This window comes from Caretta caretta, chromosome 5, assembly GCF_965140235.1.
Source record: "Caretta caretta isolate rCarCar2 chromosome 5, rCarCar1.hap1, whole genome shotgun sequence".
Lineage (NCBI taxonomy): Eukaryota > Metazoa > Chordata > Testudines > Cheloniidae > Caretta > Caretta caretta.
Genome location: NC_134210.1, coordinates 48,733,757 through 48,751,310, shown reverse-complemented (window position 1 = coordinate 48,751,310; position 17,554 = coordinate 48,733,757). Strand labels below are relative to the sequence as shown.

Genomic DNA, 17,554 nt, shown 5'->3' with positions numbered 1-17,554 from the left:
GTACCATTTTAGAGGGGGAAGAGGGGAAAAGAAAGGTCAAGGTATTTCAGTCCAGATTAAACTCCAGACATGTTATGCATAGCTAGTGTTGTACCAGAAAGACTTAAACCACCTTCAGATACCCAACCAATCAATCAATGGTTCTCTCTCTCATTTTTAAGACACTGATCACCAGAGTCTCTACATGTCAAAAGATAAGAGCCTCTGCAGCTTGTCTGTCACATGCCCTTAACTGACATTTGTACAGTGGCAACTTGGAATTCAATTCATACTTTTGCAAAACATTATTCGATTGATGAGGCCAGCTAGGACACCTGATTTGAAAAAGTAGTAATTCACGCCCTATTTAAACAGTAGTAGTCCTCTGCATTCCTAAGGACTGTCAATGTTTGCTGGTCTCCTAAAGTGAGGACCTGCAAAAGCAATGTCATGAAGGAGAAAGAAAGTTCATTTACTAGTAACTGTTCCTTTCTGAATATATTGCATTAGCAGATCCAAAATGACACCTTTCCCTCCAGTCTACTTTGGAAATATAAAATAAGGGTCTGGAGGTAGACAGCAGCTAACATGCTTAGGGGGCTGGAATTCATGTCTTCCGTTACATAACACTGGATTCAAGGGTTACGTGTGTGCACCCCTATCAATTCACTACTTAGAAAGGTTTCCTTGGCTCACAAGGGAGGGAATATAGTGTGGATCTGCAGAGGCTATACTTTTGAAGAACAACTACTGGTACATCTTTCTTTCTGTCTCTAAATGTCTGAAAATTGTGTATCATTAATGATGGATAGCTATATCCTATGGACACGCCCTAAGTGATTGTTAATTTGACAGAAATGCAATACACAGTACTTCATTAAAAATCTTCACCAGCACCACAATCATATGCAATAATTGTTGAACTTTATTTTCTGTCTTTTCTTATCTTCATTAGATACATGAATGTATATCCACTAACATCTTCTCTTTGTTAAATGATACTTCCAGAATTACCCATTGTCCCTCAGGATCTTTAGACTGATTATGCATTCTGATATTTAAATTATTATTTAGCAATATAATCACTCCTATTTTTGAACTTCAAAATCCATGTTGATAATCCAGCAACATAACAACGACCTAATGGGCAAAAAACAGGATCCACTGAGATCTGAAACACGGTATCTTCCTTAAGTATAGATGTAATCTGATCTTTAAAAGATTTAAGAAATGGAGTCATGACAACCATATATGTATATGCCAAACAGGGAATTCATACACCCTCCTACATAAAGGACTATATTCTAGATCAACAACAATAAAATATATATATTTAAATTTGATAATAAAAATATATAATGCCCAATTACATGTTCTTAGTGCACACAGATATTTTTGTGTAGCTGTCCAGATGGCCTTCCAGTCCCTCAGATCTAAATCCAGATTATATTCTTCATTCCATTCAAATATCAAATTATTTATTTAATCCTCCATCACCAAATGTATCCCTTAGTATTCTTTATAAAAAGGCAATAAGCTGTCTTTTGAAGGATTCACAGTAGAGTATTTGTTCAGTATCACCAGTAGATTGCAGTTTCCAACCATATGTTTAAATTGTTATTAAACATTTTATTTTGGATTATAATTTTATTCCTGATTCTCCAGTGCATACACATGTGTGTAAAAGACATCATATGCTCACATACTGGACTGTAATAAAACGATCATATGAAGGTAAAACATAGTTCTCTAAAATATGCAATTTAAACTAGTATGGATTTTATTAAGGAAGGCAGTGGATTAAAAACAAGATTTAAGGGGTGGTGTCATAAATATAAAGGGAAGGGTAAACCCCTTTAAAATCCCTCCTGCCCAGAGAAAAAAATCCTCTCACCTGTAAAGGGTTAAGAAGCTAAAGGTAACCTCACTGGCACCTGACCAAAATGACCAATGAGGAGACAAGATACTTTCAAAAGCTGGGAGGAGGGAGAGAAACAAAGGGTCTGGTCGGTCTGACTATATGCTGCTTTGCCGGGGATAGACCAGGAATGGAGTCTTAGAACTTTTAGTAAGTAATCTAGCTAGATATGCGTTCGATTATGATTTCTTTAAATGGCTGAGAAAAGAATTGTGCTGAATAGAATAACTATTTCTGTCTGTGTATCTTTTTATAACTTAAGGTTTTGCCTAGAGGGGTTCTCTATGTTTTGAATCTAATTACCCTGTAAGGTATCTACCATCCTGATGTTACAGGGGGAATTTCTTTACTTCTATTTACTTCTATCTCTATTAAAAGTCTTCTAGTAAGAAAACTGAATGCTTTTTCATTGTTCTCAGATCCAAGGGTTTGGGTCTGTGGTCACCTATGCAAATTGGTGAGGCTTTTTATCCAACATTCCCCAGGAAAGGGGGGGTGCAAGTGTTGGGAGGATTGTTCATTGTTCTTAAGATCCAAGGGTCTGGGTCTGTAGTCACCTAGGCAAATTGGTGAGGCTTTTTACCAAACCTTGTCCAGGAAGTGGGGTGCAAGGTTTTGGGAAGTATTTTGGGGGGAAAGACGTTTCCAAACAACTCTTCCCTAGTAACCAGTATTTGTTTGGTGGTGGTAGCGGCCAATCCAAGGACAAACGGTGGAATATTTTGTACCTTGGGGAAGTTTTGACCTAAGCTGGTAAAGATAAGCTTAGGAGGTTTTTCATGCAGGTCCCCACATCTGTACCCTAGCATTCAGAGTGGGGAAGGAACCTTGACAGGTGGTCTGGGGTAAATTTATAAAAACAAAAAACTGTTTGATTTTAAAGTTCTTGCAGCTTTCAAGGCAGATTGATGAGTAGACTGGAAGGAATAGGGAAGAGATGGGCTATAAATCAAATTAAAGTGCAAGATAAATCCATGGTTTGAAAGAAAAGCCAACAGCGCGTAGTCATGCAACAACAAGATCTACAGGAGCTGTGATTAAGAGTCTTTGTCCCAGATTTGTAAAGAGACATTCATCAATAAAAATAAAAATGTCTTGTGCACAGATAGCTCAGACAACAGCTAATGAAATTTGTAAAATGGTCATTAGGTCATCCCCCACACTTTCATTTAACACAACTGAATGGTTCTGTCTTATTCTTCCTTTGTCAGAAAGTGCTTCAAGTAAAGCTGTAGGTAAGACCACTTCCTCTTGAGGTCTGCAGCTTAACCATATTCACTGTCAGTTATCGTTCTTGCTAATTACAACAGGAAAAGAGGTATGTACACAAAGGAAGCTTACTTACAGTATTGCTGTTTGTCTTTGTCTTCTCTTCTCTCAGCCAACATCAAGACAGGTTTTGACTTGCTGGGAATGCCGCCTGCATGTCCCCACCAATGAAAGTGAGGCAGGGGGAACCAGCTGGTGTGAAATGTCAGTTGGTGGAGTCCCTCAGGAATCACAGAACCATAGGACTGGAAGGGACCTCGAGAGGACATCTAATCCAGTCCTCTGCACTCATGGCAGGACTAAGTATTATCTAGATCAGGAGTCGGCAACCTTTGGTATGCAAGCCAATTTTTAATGGCACGCTGCTGTCTGCCAGGGACAGCAGCGTGCAATTAAAAATCCTGCCCGGCCTGGCCCACTCTTCTCCGCCCCCGCCCACTGCTCTCTCCTTGCAGGGCAGACAAGCTTCCCCCTCCCCGCACCTCTTCCCCCAGCGTGCTGGTTTCCTGCCCCTCCTTCTCGCCCTCCCTGCAGCCGATCAGCTGACGGTCCTTGCTACAGAGGGGGAGAGGGAAAAGCAGAGCCACAGCGCGCTCTCTGCTCTGGGGACGTTGGGGAAGGAGGTGGAATCGGCATATCCCCTCCAGCCCCCTGCCGTGAGATGCTCAGGAGAGGGGGCTGGGAGCACCCCCATGACCCTAGCCCATACCCCCAGCCTTCTGCCCTGACCCCTGCACCCCCCACAACCCCCAGGCCCGTGCCCTAACCCCTGCACCCCCCCACAACCCCAGCCCTGACTCTGGCACCCCCCACACATACTCAGCGCCCCCAGTCCCCTGCCCTGACTCCTGCACCCTCCTCACACACCCCCAGCCCTGACTCCTGCACCCCTCCACATATCCAGCCCCCCCACACCCCATGCCCTGACTCTTGCACCCCCGCACATCCACATCCCCACCCCCACCGTGAGCACCAAACGGGAGCTCCTGCACACACACACACACACCCACATTCCCACTGCACCCCTCGCACCAAATGGGAGCTGCCCAGGTAAGCGCTCCCCACCCAAACCTCCTGCCCCAACCCTTAGCCCCCACCCTCATTCTAGCTCCTGGCCAGACCCTGCACCCCAACCCCCAGCCTGCTCCTTCACCCCCAGCCCTGTGCTCAGTGCACTCCCACCCTCATCTCAGTGCAGAGAGAGGAAGAGAATGGGCCAGAACCAGGGAGAAAGTAGGTACCTACTCTATGTGGACAGGACCGGGACCCCAGACCGGCAGTGGGCTGAGTGGGACCGGTAGCCGGGACCCTGGCTGGCAGGAGCCGGTGGACAGAACCCCAGACCGGCAGCGGGCTGAGCTGCTCAGCCCACTGCTGGTCTGGGGTCCCGGCCGCCAGCTCCACTCAGCCCACTGCCGGTCTGGGGTTCTGGCTGTCGGCCCCTTGCCAGTCGGCTCAGCCCACTGCCGGCCTAGGTGAATGGAACCCCAGGCCGGCAGCGGGCTGAGTGGCCCGGTGGTGTAAGATCAGCATTTTAATTTAATTTTAAATGAAGCTTCTTAAACATTCTGAAAACCTTGGTTACATACAACAATAGTTTAGTTATATAATATAGAGACTTATAGAGAGAGACCTTCTAAAAAACATTAAAATGTAGTATTGGCACGCGAAACCTTAAATTAAAGTGAATAAATGAAGACTCAGCACCCCACTTCTAAAAGGTTGCCGACTCCTGCATTAGAGAAAGATTGCTGAGAGTCATCTGTCCCTGTGACCCCATGTTGGTCATCAATGTGGGCACTAATGATACTACCAGATATGACCCTGAGCAGATCATCAGTAACTAGAGGGTTCTGGGAGTAAAGGCGAAGGAGTTGGGGGTGGAGATTATGTTCTCATCCATCCTCCCACTTGAGGGTAAGGGCCAAGGCAGGGACATACACACCCTGGAGATGAATGCATAGCTACACAGATGGTGTCAACGGATGTGCTTTGGCTTCCTTGAACATGGGATGCTGTTTTGAAAAGTGGAACTGCTGGGAAGAGATGGGGTCCACTTGACCAACAAGGGGAAGAGCATCTTCATGAACTGACTTGCCAGCCTAGTAAGTGGGCTTTAAACTAGGTTCAAAGGGGGAAGGTGAGAAAAGCCCACAGGCAAGCATAAAAAAGGCAACTGTGATACTGGCAGACCAGATGTCAGCTCATGCCAAGGTCCCCATGTCTCCACTGCACACTGACAAATACATAGCCAGAACCAGTCTGGCTCATCTCTGTGTTAGTATTGTTAAAATAGGAAATAGAATTATAAGAATGTGTTCAGTGTTAGACTTTATGGAATGCCTGAAGGTTGTTGCACGCATTAATCTCACTCATACCCTCTGTATCCCAAATTATAAGGTAATATTTGACCATTTGCATTGTAGCCTCTGTAACTGTGTAAATCACCAGACAGAAGAGAGACATTAACTTGTCTGAAATGGTGGTCTCCAACAGAAGCTGTTATGTCCTGCCCATCAAGGAAGACCCATCAACAGGAGACTGAATAGAGTGGTACATTAAAGAGGACAAAAGACTTTGTTTACTTTCTTCCCCACACCCTCATGAAGATGAGTCATGCAAGTGAATTCCACCCATCAGCTGAGTTTGTAACTCAGAGAAGAATGGGGGAAGGGAATAAAAACCAGCCTCCTGCTTAATTTCATCCGGCCCGTGGCACGGAGACTTGCCTCAGGCTGGAAGCCCTGAGCCTTGGTGTCACCGTGTAGGCCTGGAGCCGCGAGCGCTGGCTCACCCTGCTGCGGGTGGAAGCTAAGGTGCCAGGCCAGTTGGACTGCTGTCTTTGTGGCCCCGGCTAGGTGCAGGGGCAATCAGGGAAGCTCTGAGTCCACAAGCACCTACCCTTGCCCACAGGCACCACTCCCCACAGCTACCATTGGCCGGGGACCACAGCCAATGGGAGATGCAGGGGTGGTGCCTGCAGGGTGCCGCAGGCAGCGCGCACCGTGCAGAACTGCCTGGTCACATCGTGCCTACTTCCAGGAGTGGCACAGGGCCAGGGCAGGGGGGGAACCTGACTTAGCCCTGCTGTGCCACCGACTGGGAGCCACCTGAGGTAAGCGGCACCCGACCGGAGCCTGCAGCGCTCACCCCCTCCTGCACCCCAACCGCCGGCCCCAGCCCTGAGCCCCCTCCTGAACCCCAACCCACTCCCAGAGAATGCACACCCACCCTGAAACCCCTCGCCACGGTCGTAACCCCCTCCTGCACCCTAACTCTCTCCCAGAGCCTGCACCCCCTACCCCGAACTCCCTGCCCCAGCCATGAGCCCCCTCCCGCACCCCAACCCCCTCCCAGAGCCCACACCCCAACCCCCTGCCCCATCCCGGAGCCCGCTGCCACACTCCAAACCCCTCAGCCCCAGTCCGGAGCCCCCTCCCACACCCTGAACCTCTCACTTCTGGCCCCACCCCAGAGCCTAGGGGAAGCCCTGAGCCCCTCCCGCAACCCCCCATGGGGCTGTGTGTGGCCCATGACTGATTTTTTTTCTGGGTTAGTGGCCCCCAATAGAAAAAAGGTTCCCCACCCCTGTTATAAACTTTAAACTATCTAAAGATTTATTATACAGACATTGAGGATTGGCTACAAGCATTGTCTCTAGTGTGAGCTCTAAAGTGCAAGTCACCAGTGGTAAGTGACTGGTCCTTTAGGACTGGGAGTAACTTGAAAATTGCTGGAAGGGACCATCACAAAAGTAAGTTTACCTCGTTGGCAAGACAGATACCCAAGACGACTGTCTGTGACTCCATGGTTAGACTGTTATAGTACCTGAGGAGTACTATCATTGATTGGTGAAATCTAAATATAGAACTCACAGCCAATGTGGGATTTGTGCCCTGGTTCTTATCAGTCTGCCCTGAGCCTGGTACTCACGCTCTTGAGCCACTGCAGGACAGCGACCTTAACAGAGGGCTAGATGTTGGGGAGGACATGGAAAACTACAATAGTCCATAGGGGCACCAAGAAGGAAATCAGTAGGGGAATCTGATCATATCTCAGATGTCTATACTCAAATGCAAGGAGTATGGGGAATAAACAGGAAGAACTTGCAGTATTAGTATATAAGCTGAATTATGACTTAACTAGCATCACAGTGACCTGGTGGAATAAATCTCATGACTGGAGTATTGATATAAAAGGGTATAGCTTGTTCAGGAAGGACAGGCAGAGAAAAAATGGAGGAGGGGTTGCATTATACATCAAGAATGTATACATTTGTTCTGAGAACCAGAAAGAGGTGAGAGGCCGACCAGTTGAAAGCCTCTGAGTAAAGATAAAGCAGGGAGGAGGGGGAAAAGAGGGGTGACATCATGGTAGGGTCTACTACAGACCTCCAAGTCAGGAAGAGGAGGTGAATGAGCTATTTCTAGAACAAACAACAGAAATATCCAGAAACACAAGGACTGATAGTAATGGGGCCTTTAACTACTTAGGCATCTGTTGGAAAAGTAATATGACAAAACTGTCCAATAATAAGGGGGCTGGACTTGATGTCTTCTCAAGGTCCCTTCCAGCCCTACATTTCTATGGCTTTGTCTACACTGGCAACTGAACGACAAAACTTTTGTCATTCAGAGGTGTTAAAAAACCACCCCCTTGAAAGACAAAAGTTTTGTCAAGGACAAGCGCCGGTGTGAACAGCGTTTTGTCGGCAAGAGCGCCCTTCTGCCGACAAAGCTACTGCCAGTCATTGGGGGTGGAAGTTTTTTGTCAGTGGGAGAGCTCTCTCCTGCCGATAAACAGCAGCTACATTGCGCGCCTTTTAGCAGCACGGCTGTAGCAGCACAGCCATGTCACTAATAAGTGTGTAGTGTAGACAAAGCCTATCTGGTCTATACTACCACTTAAGTCGATGTAACTTACATTGCTCAGTGGTGTAAAAAAGCCCCTTCCCCCTGAGTGATGCAAGTTACAATGACTCCCACTGACATAGCTTCTGTGTCTCACAGAGGTGGAGTAATTATGCCAATGGGAGTGCGCTTTCCCCACCCTCAGTTCCTTCTTGCCGGAAACTCGACAGTGGAGAAGGAGGTCAGGTTGTGGAATGGACAGGAGCAACGCATCTTGAAGAACACCAGTTACGGAAAAGGTAACTGTCTTTTCTTCTTTGAGTGCTTGTTCATGACTATTTCATATTAGGTGACTCCAAATCAGTACCCCTGGAGGTGGGTAGGAGTTCACGGATGTGTAGATTGCAACACAGCTCTGCCAAACCCAGCGTCATCTCTGGCCTGCTGAGTGATGGCATAATGAGTGGTAAACGTGTGAACAGAGGACCATGTTACGGATCTACAGATGTCCTGGATAGGAATGTGCACAAGGAAGACTGCCGAAGACACCTGTGCTCTCGAGTGGGCTCTGACAATTGGTGGCGGTGGAACCCCCACCAAATTGTAACAGGTCCTTGAGGTAATCCAATTGGAAATCCTCTGCGAGGACACCGGGTGACCCTTCATCCTATCCACTGTAGCGATGAAGAGTTAAGTCGATTTTCAGAAAGGCTTGGTACATTCTAAGTAGAAAGCCAAGGCCCTCCGGACGTCCAGGGTGTGAAGATGCCTCTCCTCACTGGTCTTGTGCAGTTTGGGACAGAACACCGGGAGGAAGATGTCCTGGTTCATATGGAAGGTGAAGACCACCTTTGGCAGGAAGGCAGGCTGCGGCCGCAACTCAATCTTATCTTTGTTGAAGACCATGAATGGACATTCTGAGGTCCAGGCTTTAATTTCAGAGACCCATCTTGCTGACATCACTGCCACCAGGAACGCGACCTTCCATGACAGGTGGAGAACTACTACTAAGGGTAACTAAGAAAACTACTAACTATGTATAACTATTTTACAGGATTTCAAAGTTAGGGAACAGGGAAGGAATCAATGCTAGCTGAAGCAGCAGACGTTCCAGCACCGTCACTGGCAGCAAGAAGGAACTGACGGTGGGGGGAACTGGCAGTGCCCTTTATATCGCGCCATGCGGGCGCCACTCCAAAAGACGCCAGAGCCGGTCCTCTGTGGATACTGCTGAGGGAAAAACTTCTGGCACCAGTCCATGTGGTGAGCACACACACCTAATGTGGAATGTACATGAGCAAGCATTTGAAGAAGAATAAATAATAATAAAGCTGCTCTCAGTTATTACTACAGAATGGAGAAGAATGGGCTGCAGCCAAGAATATTATTAACATAAGTAATCTTCCCTAAAATCCTTCTTGCAAGCCACTTTTTAATTGATTTTAAAACTTTAATTTCCTCATATTTGCATATGTTTTTATGGAGAAACTAATTAATTTCTCTCAATAAAGACACACAACAGTGATCAGGGATTTGCAAGGTAACGGCACCATCCGATGCACAGTAGTGGTTTCAGCAGCTGCAGATCGCAAGCTATGGAATAGTAGAGGCAAATTTGTTTCTTTGGGTCTCACCCCAGGATGACAAAAGTGAAAGTGTTCTTTGAGGTTTCAAGCCAGTGGTTCTCAAACTATGACAGGCAAGAGTGGTGGACAGAGCTCATCAGATAAAAATGCTATAGGACAGTTGATGAGCCAATTCCCTTCTTCCCTCTTTCTCTTCTACCTTATCAGTTCTCCTTCTCCTTTTCATGAGGCTTCCTAGCCAGTGCTAAATAAAAAGTCTTACTTTTTAATACTCTGGACACAGGTTTGTCCTTCCACAGCTTCTACGTCAAGGGATGGCAGTATTCCCGTTTCTTCCATTTGTGGAAGTGGTGGAATTTTTTGCTGTATGCTGTCTGCTTCACAGACCCCGGTGTGCTGAAAGGTGGGGGTAGTACCATGATTGAGGTGGCACCATGTGTGACTGCCTGGGTCCAATGTTACAAAAATTCATCTCTGGTAGCGAAAAGATTAAGACAAATTTTTTCCACAAACTGATACATTATTTAGTGCATACAGGTCCTATGAAAGAATGATTCATCATGAGGATTGAGTGAAGATCCTTGATTTAATTGGGTTCTCTTAGTGAGCTAAGTGGGTATATTTATGAGTACAGTGACTATAATTACAGAGATGAGATTAGAGAACTAAACAAATGTATTCAAACAAACTGAATGTATTCTGCTTTGGAGATGCATTTTAAAGTAGAAAATTATTTCCTTGTGGGTTGAAAAAGTCACTGCCATTGGGGTAGGGTGTTTGGAGTTGCAGGTCAGCAAAGTCTCAATCCTGCAGTTTACAAAGTTACCAAACCCCTAACCCACACAGAGACCCGCTGAAGTCATTATGGTTTACATTTAAACACAGGAACAAATCCTAAAATCCTCAATTTCGTGTGAGATCCTGTAACTTGTAGTGCGTGGGGAAATCTCTGTTCCCCCATACAGTCACATTAACAGCAGCTGGGTCAATTGCAGGACTAGACATTAATTTTTACAGTCTTCCTTTGGTAAAATTCCATTGATCGCTATGTAAATTTTGTCAGAAAAAGAGACGAGTATAAGCTACATAAGGACTACATGATTTGGTTCAAGAAAAACAGAAATACACAGTATTACATGTAAAGGGGGAAAATTCTGCTCTCACTTACATCCATGCAATCCACTGAAGTCAACAGTTCACCACATGGCTGAACCAACAGTGAGATAAAAATTTTGAACCTGATCCCCAGCTATGGAAAAGTCAAAGATACTGTGTAAGGCCTTGTCTTCACTAGAAAAAAAGAGTGTGTTCCTAACTCCGAACAAATCCGCACAAATCTGGAGGAGGAGGAGGACTTGCCTTATAATCTTTAGCCCAGTGGTTACTGGCAGTAGAACCCTGTTCAAATCCTTTCTCGTCAGGTAGATGGGGGACAAATTGGTGATCTCCCATATCTTAGGTGAGCATCCTACTGAGCTAATGGTCATAATGGAGGTATTTCTCCTCCTCCTCCAGCTGTTTTGTGTGGAGTGAGATGCCCGCTGAGCATATCTACTAGATCAGGCTCTGCGTGCAATTTATGAGAAGGAGCGCCTATCTTCCCCTAGTTTGTAGATCACTAACAGAGGTAGGCATCTCCCTGCAGCCTGGTCTTAGGCGCTTATCTCTGTGAGGGGGCAGAGCTTAGGATACACCCCTCTGATTGGCATCTCTCCCTGACCACCTTATGCAGCTCCCTGCCTAGCATACTGGCTTTTGTGGAATGAATTGTAAGGCACATATCTCCCCCCACTTAATGTACTGGGAGCCTAGGTGCTTACTCAGGCTTTGTGGATCACAATGCTGTTCCTGTGATTTTCTAGATGCCTAAAAGTTAGGTGTGGCAATGCTTAGTGTCACTATGCCTAAATCCCTTTGTGGTTGTTTGAATTAATATACCGTACTTTGTGTTATTGTTTGTTCTTGTATATTGTTAGAGAGAAAAACACTCAGGTTAATAATATTTTTTCTTTTGAGTATTTTTCGGGGTCTCCACTTAAGCAGTTTATTTCTTCTGTTTGAAAAGCATGGTTTGCATACCTGCACAATAAACAATTACAATGATGAGTAAGACTTTTATTTGTCTATATTTTAAATGTTTTTTTAATAAAATTATTTGGCACCCAAGGCATTTAAAATTACTCCTCCAGCACACTGCACTGTGTAAGGGGGGAAGGGAATATTTCTTTTACCATACAGATCAATTTTTGAAAGAATTTTTTCAAGTCTAAGGTATGTAATGAGGGTTATTCCTGAACCAAATCAGTAAGGAGTGAGTGAACTGTGGAAGCCTGAGCGCTTCAGAGACCATTTTCTGCTACTTCCAGACAAAGCGGAAATTAGGTTTTAGTCTGTACATACCAGAAGGCTGTTTTTGTTGTACTGGTAATTCTGGTTCATTGGGAATACATGCTTCTTCAAGAAGAATTTTTGACAGCTCTGTTCCAAGGTATGTGACCTGCATATAAACAAATCTATATAAGTTACTGGTTATTTTATTTACGTTGTGTTTTCTGTGATAATAAGAGTAAAAAATATCAGGTTTCTTTCAAAATTAGGTGTATGCAATTGTAGGTCTAATTTGGTAAATGTTGTTACTTACTGCAAGTACATATTTTGAATACACAATTTGTATAGATAATGCATGCAAAAATTAGATGTGTTACATGAAATGCAATTTTTGCATCTGCCCTTGAAGATGTCTAATTTTGAACATTAGATCCATTGAGATCCTAGTAGCCTGGGACATGAGTTAAAATCTCACATAAAATCATTTTGTGACTGGGAAAAGGTTGTATCTAGTTGGCTTCTGAGGAGTTACTAGTTTCCTCAGGATCCAAGTACTTTTCTTTTGCTCTTCCTTAGCACTACTCCCTGGGCTCTAAAACGGTCACAGGAAAGATGCATTGGTGTGGGAAAGTTAAAGAGTCAATGCTGAGGGAGCAAGCATTGATACAAAATGCACTAAATCTACCACAGAAGCAAGTACAAATGGTAATACAAATGGTAAACAAGGCAACTGCTGAGAGAGAGAGAGAGAGAGAGAGAGAGAGAGACATCAACAGTGTGTGTGTTTCTGGAGCTCAAGACAGAAGGGCTGCAACAAGCAGGCCCTCACAGAGTGAAGGAGCCAAGAACCTGCCCAAAGCCTGGGAGAGACAGAGTCACAGGCGCCAGCTTCGAATTGTCCTGGGGGGTGCTCAGCCCTAGGCCCCGCTCCTACTCCAACCCTCCTCCAAGCCTCTACCCCTACCCTGCATCTTCCCACCCTCTCTCTGCCCTCTCCCCGCCTCTTTCCATCCACTCCCCTGAGCATGCTCCGTCCCCACTCCTCCCCCTCCCTCCCAGCACCTCCTGCATGCCTCAGAACAGCTGATTGCGGCAGGTGGGAGGTGCTGGGAGGGAGGGGGAGGAGTTGATCAGCAGAGCCACCACGGGCAGGAGGCACTGGGCACAGGGGAGTTTGGAGCACCCATGAAGTTGGCACCTATGGACAGAGAGGCCGACTGGGGACACCCCAGGACAGGGTCCAGGAGGAGCACTGTGCCAGTGAGGAATTGCCCAAGAAGGATAAACCGGAGCTGGACCCAGTATCACTGCTGCCCAGAGCTGTATGGGGTCGTGAGTACTGGGGCTTGTGACTTTGCATTGGGAATAACGAGGGAAGCTGTTAGCTAGTTAAGTGGAAAGGTTGTCACTCTGTGTGGCTTTGCAGAGAGCGACGGAAGAGGGCAACGGAGGGGTTTGTTGGGGAAAGTTTACTGGCACCAAAGACAACTGTCCAGGAGCACTCAAGACTCACCACTGGATTGGAATTTTTCCCCAGGACTCCTGAACTCTGTGTGCAGACACATTGCTCGGTGTCTGCCCTTTCAGACTGTGGTATAGCTGGGCTTGTCAGGCCTTGTGTTGAATGCAACCCTGTTTTACCGCACCCCTTATATTTCCCCCTGTTGTTTTTCTCCTCTCATCCCTCTGCAAGTAAATATTTCTCCTTCCTATATTCATTGTTCTCTTCTGGTGTGTGTGTGTGTGTTCATTCATGGGGGTTTGGAACAGATGCTCCTGGGGTGGAAGGGTCTTTCCCTGCGGCATTCCTGTGCACGCCTTCTCTTGGTCAGAGTTGCCAGCAGAGCAACTCCATCTTGGCCATGAGAGCGCTAAAATTACATTTGTTAACACCCATTTAACTAAACTTTATCCTTACCCTTTTTAATAAAGGAGTTAGAGCTCACTATAGACATGTTCTGAGTCACCCTCCAGAAAAAACAGGGAGTAACAGACTGCACATATATAAGGTAAAAACATCTTCTTTGAGCCTCCTTTATCTTAAAGAAATAAAGGCACAAGCTCAATTTAAAAAAAATCTTAGCACCTTTAAGGAGATCAAATAGGCCTGAAATGTGAATGCACTTACAGCAGCCAAAGGCTAAACACTACAAAAATTCTTTAAAGTCACCAGAGACCACAGGTTAGATGATGCTCAAAGCCTCATTTATGCAACTGGATACAACGTCCATGTAGAAGCAGGCCACAGGGCCAATAGCTTGGGTGTGCTGCTCAAGCAAGCAGCATTGGCCTCTTATTCACAGCGTTGCAGCTGTGCAGTGAATCTCCTATCCAAGGGTGTTGAGAAAAATTCCAATGTCTACTTTGTAGAGAGTGGCATCTTGATGAAACAAAATTCAGTTTTTAAAAGGCTGCAGGGGATTAAAAGATGGACAAAGTTGTTCAAGTGTCCATATGAGCTCAGATAAATGCTGCGAAAGTGCTGGCAAATCTTGGGGGACTTCTCAGATGTCTGGTGCTTTATGACTTAGAATTTTACACTAGCCACCTGATCACAAAGCTAGTAGCATGTATCTAAAAGTGACATGGGTATCTTTCTACAAAAGAATACAATAGCTTTTAAGAGATTTTTTACAAATAACAGTGAGCCTACCTTATTCCACACATACTTCCAGCTCACAGAAATGTGATTTCCCAATAGTGCCTTAACCCACTGAACTGGATTCCCATAAGTTCTGTTGTCACTCGTTCTGATTTTACCATCTCCCAAAAGAGTGACTTTATGGCTGAAGTCCTAAAAATGAAAATGAAGAAAAAAATTACAATTCAATTGACAAATCAAAATTAATATCCTTAAAATTTAAGCAAAATTCTAAATGTTCATATGAACTGAAAAGTTGCAGCTAGCTATTCTGCATCTTTTCTTTATTCTAGAGGTTTTTTTTCCAGAAACTCATGCCACGATCATAAACTGAAATAAATAAATATTTCAGTTGTAAACTGAGATAAATTTCATTGTATGAGCAACTTAAAAAATATAATACAAACACATCCAAATCACTATCTGCACAAATATTAAGCTTGATAATTAAAAAAAAAGAAAGAGAGTTTGATGGTCTTCAGACTATGCACTGTTAATTAGGAGAGATTATAAGGATAGGTGCTTTAATAATATAAGAGTATGATCCTGCAAACATCTATGCACATAAGTAACTTAGCTTATTTATTTCCAGTGTAGTTAGCATGCAGCGTGGCTTATACTATTTATTGACAGTATGGTATCTACACTGGGCTTAAGTTCAGATAACATATTTAAGCCAGATTTAAACTAAACTGTGCTCTAACAAGGTTAGGCTGACTGGTGTGTATGCAGTCAAACTGTTAGAACAAGAGATGGGCCTGACAACGTAACATTGGTCCACCCTCCATCTATAGAGTCCATGTCTATAGAGTGTCTGAATTGGAACACACTAAATCCAAGCACCTTGAGGAAACCTGACTTCAGATCTCAATTCTAGAGCTTGGGCCCATCTCTGGTTAGAATAGTGTTCAAAACTGCACTTTGTGACCCCAAGGTAAACCCTAAGTAAGTACCACAAACTCATTGCATCCTTTGTTACCATGTGGTTTTCCATAATCACAAAGGAGGAAGCTTTGTTGTGCTTTTCCTCTGCACAAAGCAACAGACCTAAGCACTAATTTCTATGGTATCCACTGCATCCCATAGGATGAGTGAGTGCTAGTCTCATCATGGTGCAGAAATACAGCTCTTCTACACCCAAAATAGCTATATTCTCTTCCTCGGGTTGCAAGTATTAAAGGCAAGGGTCAATATTGGAGATCATAACTAGAAGGGTCTTGAGACACTGCAATAGGCAGACTGAGTTCTTCATCCTGTAAGCTGGATCATCACATGTTCTGAAGCAATATTACAAACCCCGTCCATAAAGGAAATGATTGCATATACTGATGGTTGACTTGTGACCCAGTATAGGGGAGGTCTGTGTCCAACTTAAGAGGCCTTCATGTCATGTAGCATGAAGATGCATAAAATGGCTCTTCCATCAAGAGAGGCACTTCCATGGAAGAGAGTCAGTGGGCCACAGGTGCAGACAAGGAAACCTTCCCATGCTTCAGTCCATAGGTGGCAGATGTAAGAGGCCAAGGGAGGCTAAGCTTCACCAAACAGCCATCGACATAATGCGTCTTCACCAGACGTGCTACATTGGCACCGCTGCATCGATGCAGCAATGCTTATTTAGCATAGTAGTGAAGACAAGCCCATGGTGTTATATTTTTGGCCTAAAGGACTTGAGAGTGTCCTCCTAAGTATCACATTTAGTCATAAAAAAACCTTAAAGCCACCTCTGAACTTTAAAAACCAAAATTATGCAGAAAAAAGGACCAGCCAACCATTCTATTTTGCTACTAGCAATGACAGTAAATGTTAAACAGATAACAGAAATTGCAACCAAAAGCTGTTAAATATACGGTATTCTGAATGCCGCTATTTGCTACATGGTTTGGCAGAAGGCATTTCACCCACTGAAGACTCAGTAAGACTCTTGGTAGAAAAACGTTTTAAAAGCTGATCTGTAAATATTGAATAAAAATTCAATATTACGTGCTGAAGATACTGACTAAAGAGATTAAGGAAACACTTGAACCCATTTCTAAATTAAAATACTGTTATGTTGGGATTTGGGCAATCACACCACCTTGCTGACACTGTTAGGTGTGAAAACTGCCTTCCATTCACGCTAAATGAGGGAGCAATTAACGGCCCTTTTGTTTATTGATAGCTGAATGGAAAACACCACCTAATGAACAGATCACATGCTAGCCTGGGCAATGGCAGGGCCACGCAGTCCAAGGGTGGTCTGATAACAAATATGGGGGTGGCAGACTGACTACGGTCTTGTCTACACTGGGAAGTTGTCGACAAAACTTTTGTCTTTCATGGGTACTTAAAAACGCCACCCTGAGAAAGACAAAAGTTTTGCCGACCCAAGTGGCAGTGTCGGCTAGCTGTCCTGCCGACAAAGCTAACGCCGCTTGCGGGGCTGGAAGTGTCAACGCAGCTTTGTCGCTAAAAGCTGCGTGGTGTAGACAAGCCCTTCATTGCAGCTGTGTGTACAAAAGCAGCAGCAAAAACATGGAAGAGAGCAAGGAAGTCCCACTTGTAGTGTGGCCATGAGAAAAAGCTAAAAAAACGTGCTTTAGGGTAGAGTGCTGGCTGGAAAGAGGCCTGGAACTGAACCATAAACAAAACAAAAATAAGGCACAATTGTCTTCTATTGTTTGATTCCTATTGTGCCCAGGGCAATCTGACTTTATGTACATTATTTTTAAATAAATAGGGCTGCATTAAAGATATACCTGACTACCATCAATTTCTTCTCTTAACAGAAACTACCACCAAAGCTTGAATATAGTATAATTACTCTGATAAAAAGAGGTTTTAAACTGTACAGGTTTGAGGAGTCCAGACTATCCCTCCTGTTCCATTTCAAACACCTGCGGATGATGACCATATACACCACAGATCAGCACTGGAAACCAGCAACTGTTTCTTAAGGGTTCAGAGTAGTAGCCGTGTTAGTCTGTATCTGTAAAAAGAAAAG

At 44.6% G+C, this 17,554-nt stretch overlaps 1 protein-coding gene and 1 long non-coding RNA gene across 2 annotated transcripts in view; one reads left to right on the top strand and one right to left on the bottom strand.

The window, feature by feature from the left end:
- The window catches only part of ANKRD31 (ankyrin repeat domain 31), a 117,390-nt gene that overhangs the window by 12,082 nt on the left and 87,754 nt on the right, over nucleotides 1-17,554 (bottom strand). The window contains exons 23-24 of the mRNA XM_048850981.2: nucleotides 14,584-14,724; nucleotides 12,003-12,099 (exon numbers count right to left, since the gene is read on the bottom strand). Coding sequence (XP_048706938.2) covers nucleotides 12,003-12,099; nucleotides 14,584-14,724 — 238 coding nt within the window. The remainder of the gene's footprint in view (nucleotides 1-12,002; nucleotides 12,100-14,583; nucleotides 14,725-17,554) is intronic.
- LOC142072132 (uncharacterized) lies at nucleotides 1,968-11,705 on the top strand. Its single transcript, XR_012668449.1, has 4 exons — nucleotides 1,968-2,047; nucleotides 3,109-3,215; nucleotides 5,593-8,315; nucleotides 9,071-11,705. It is a non-coding gene; the product is annotated as an uncharacterized LOC142072132 (long non-coding RNA).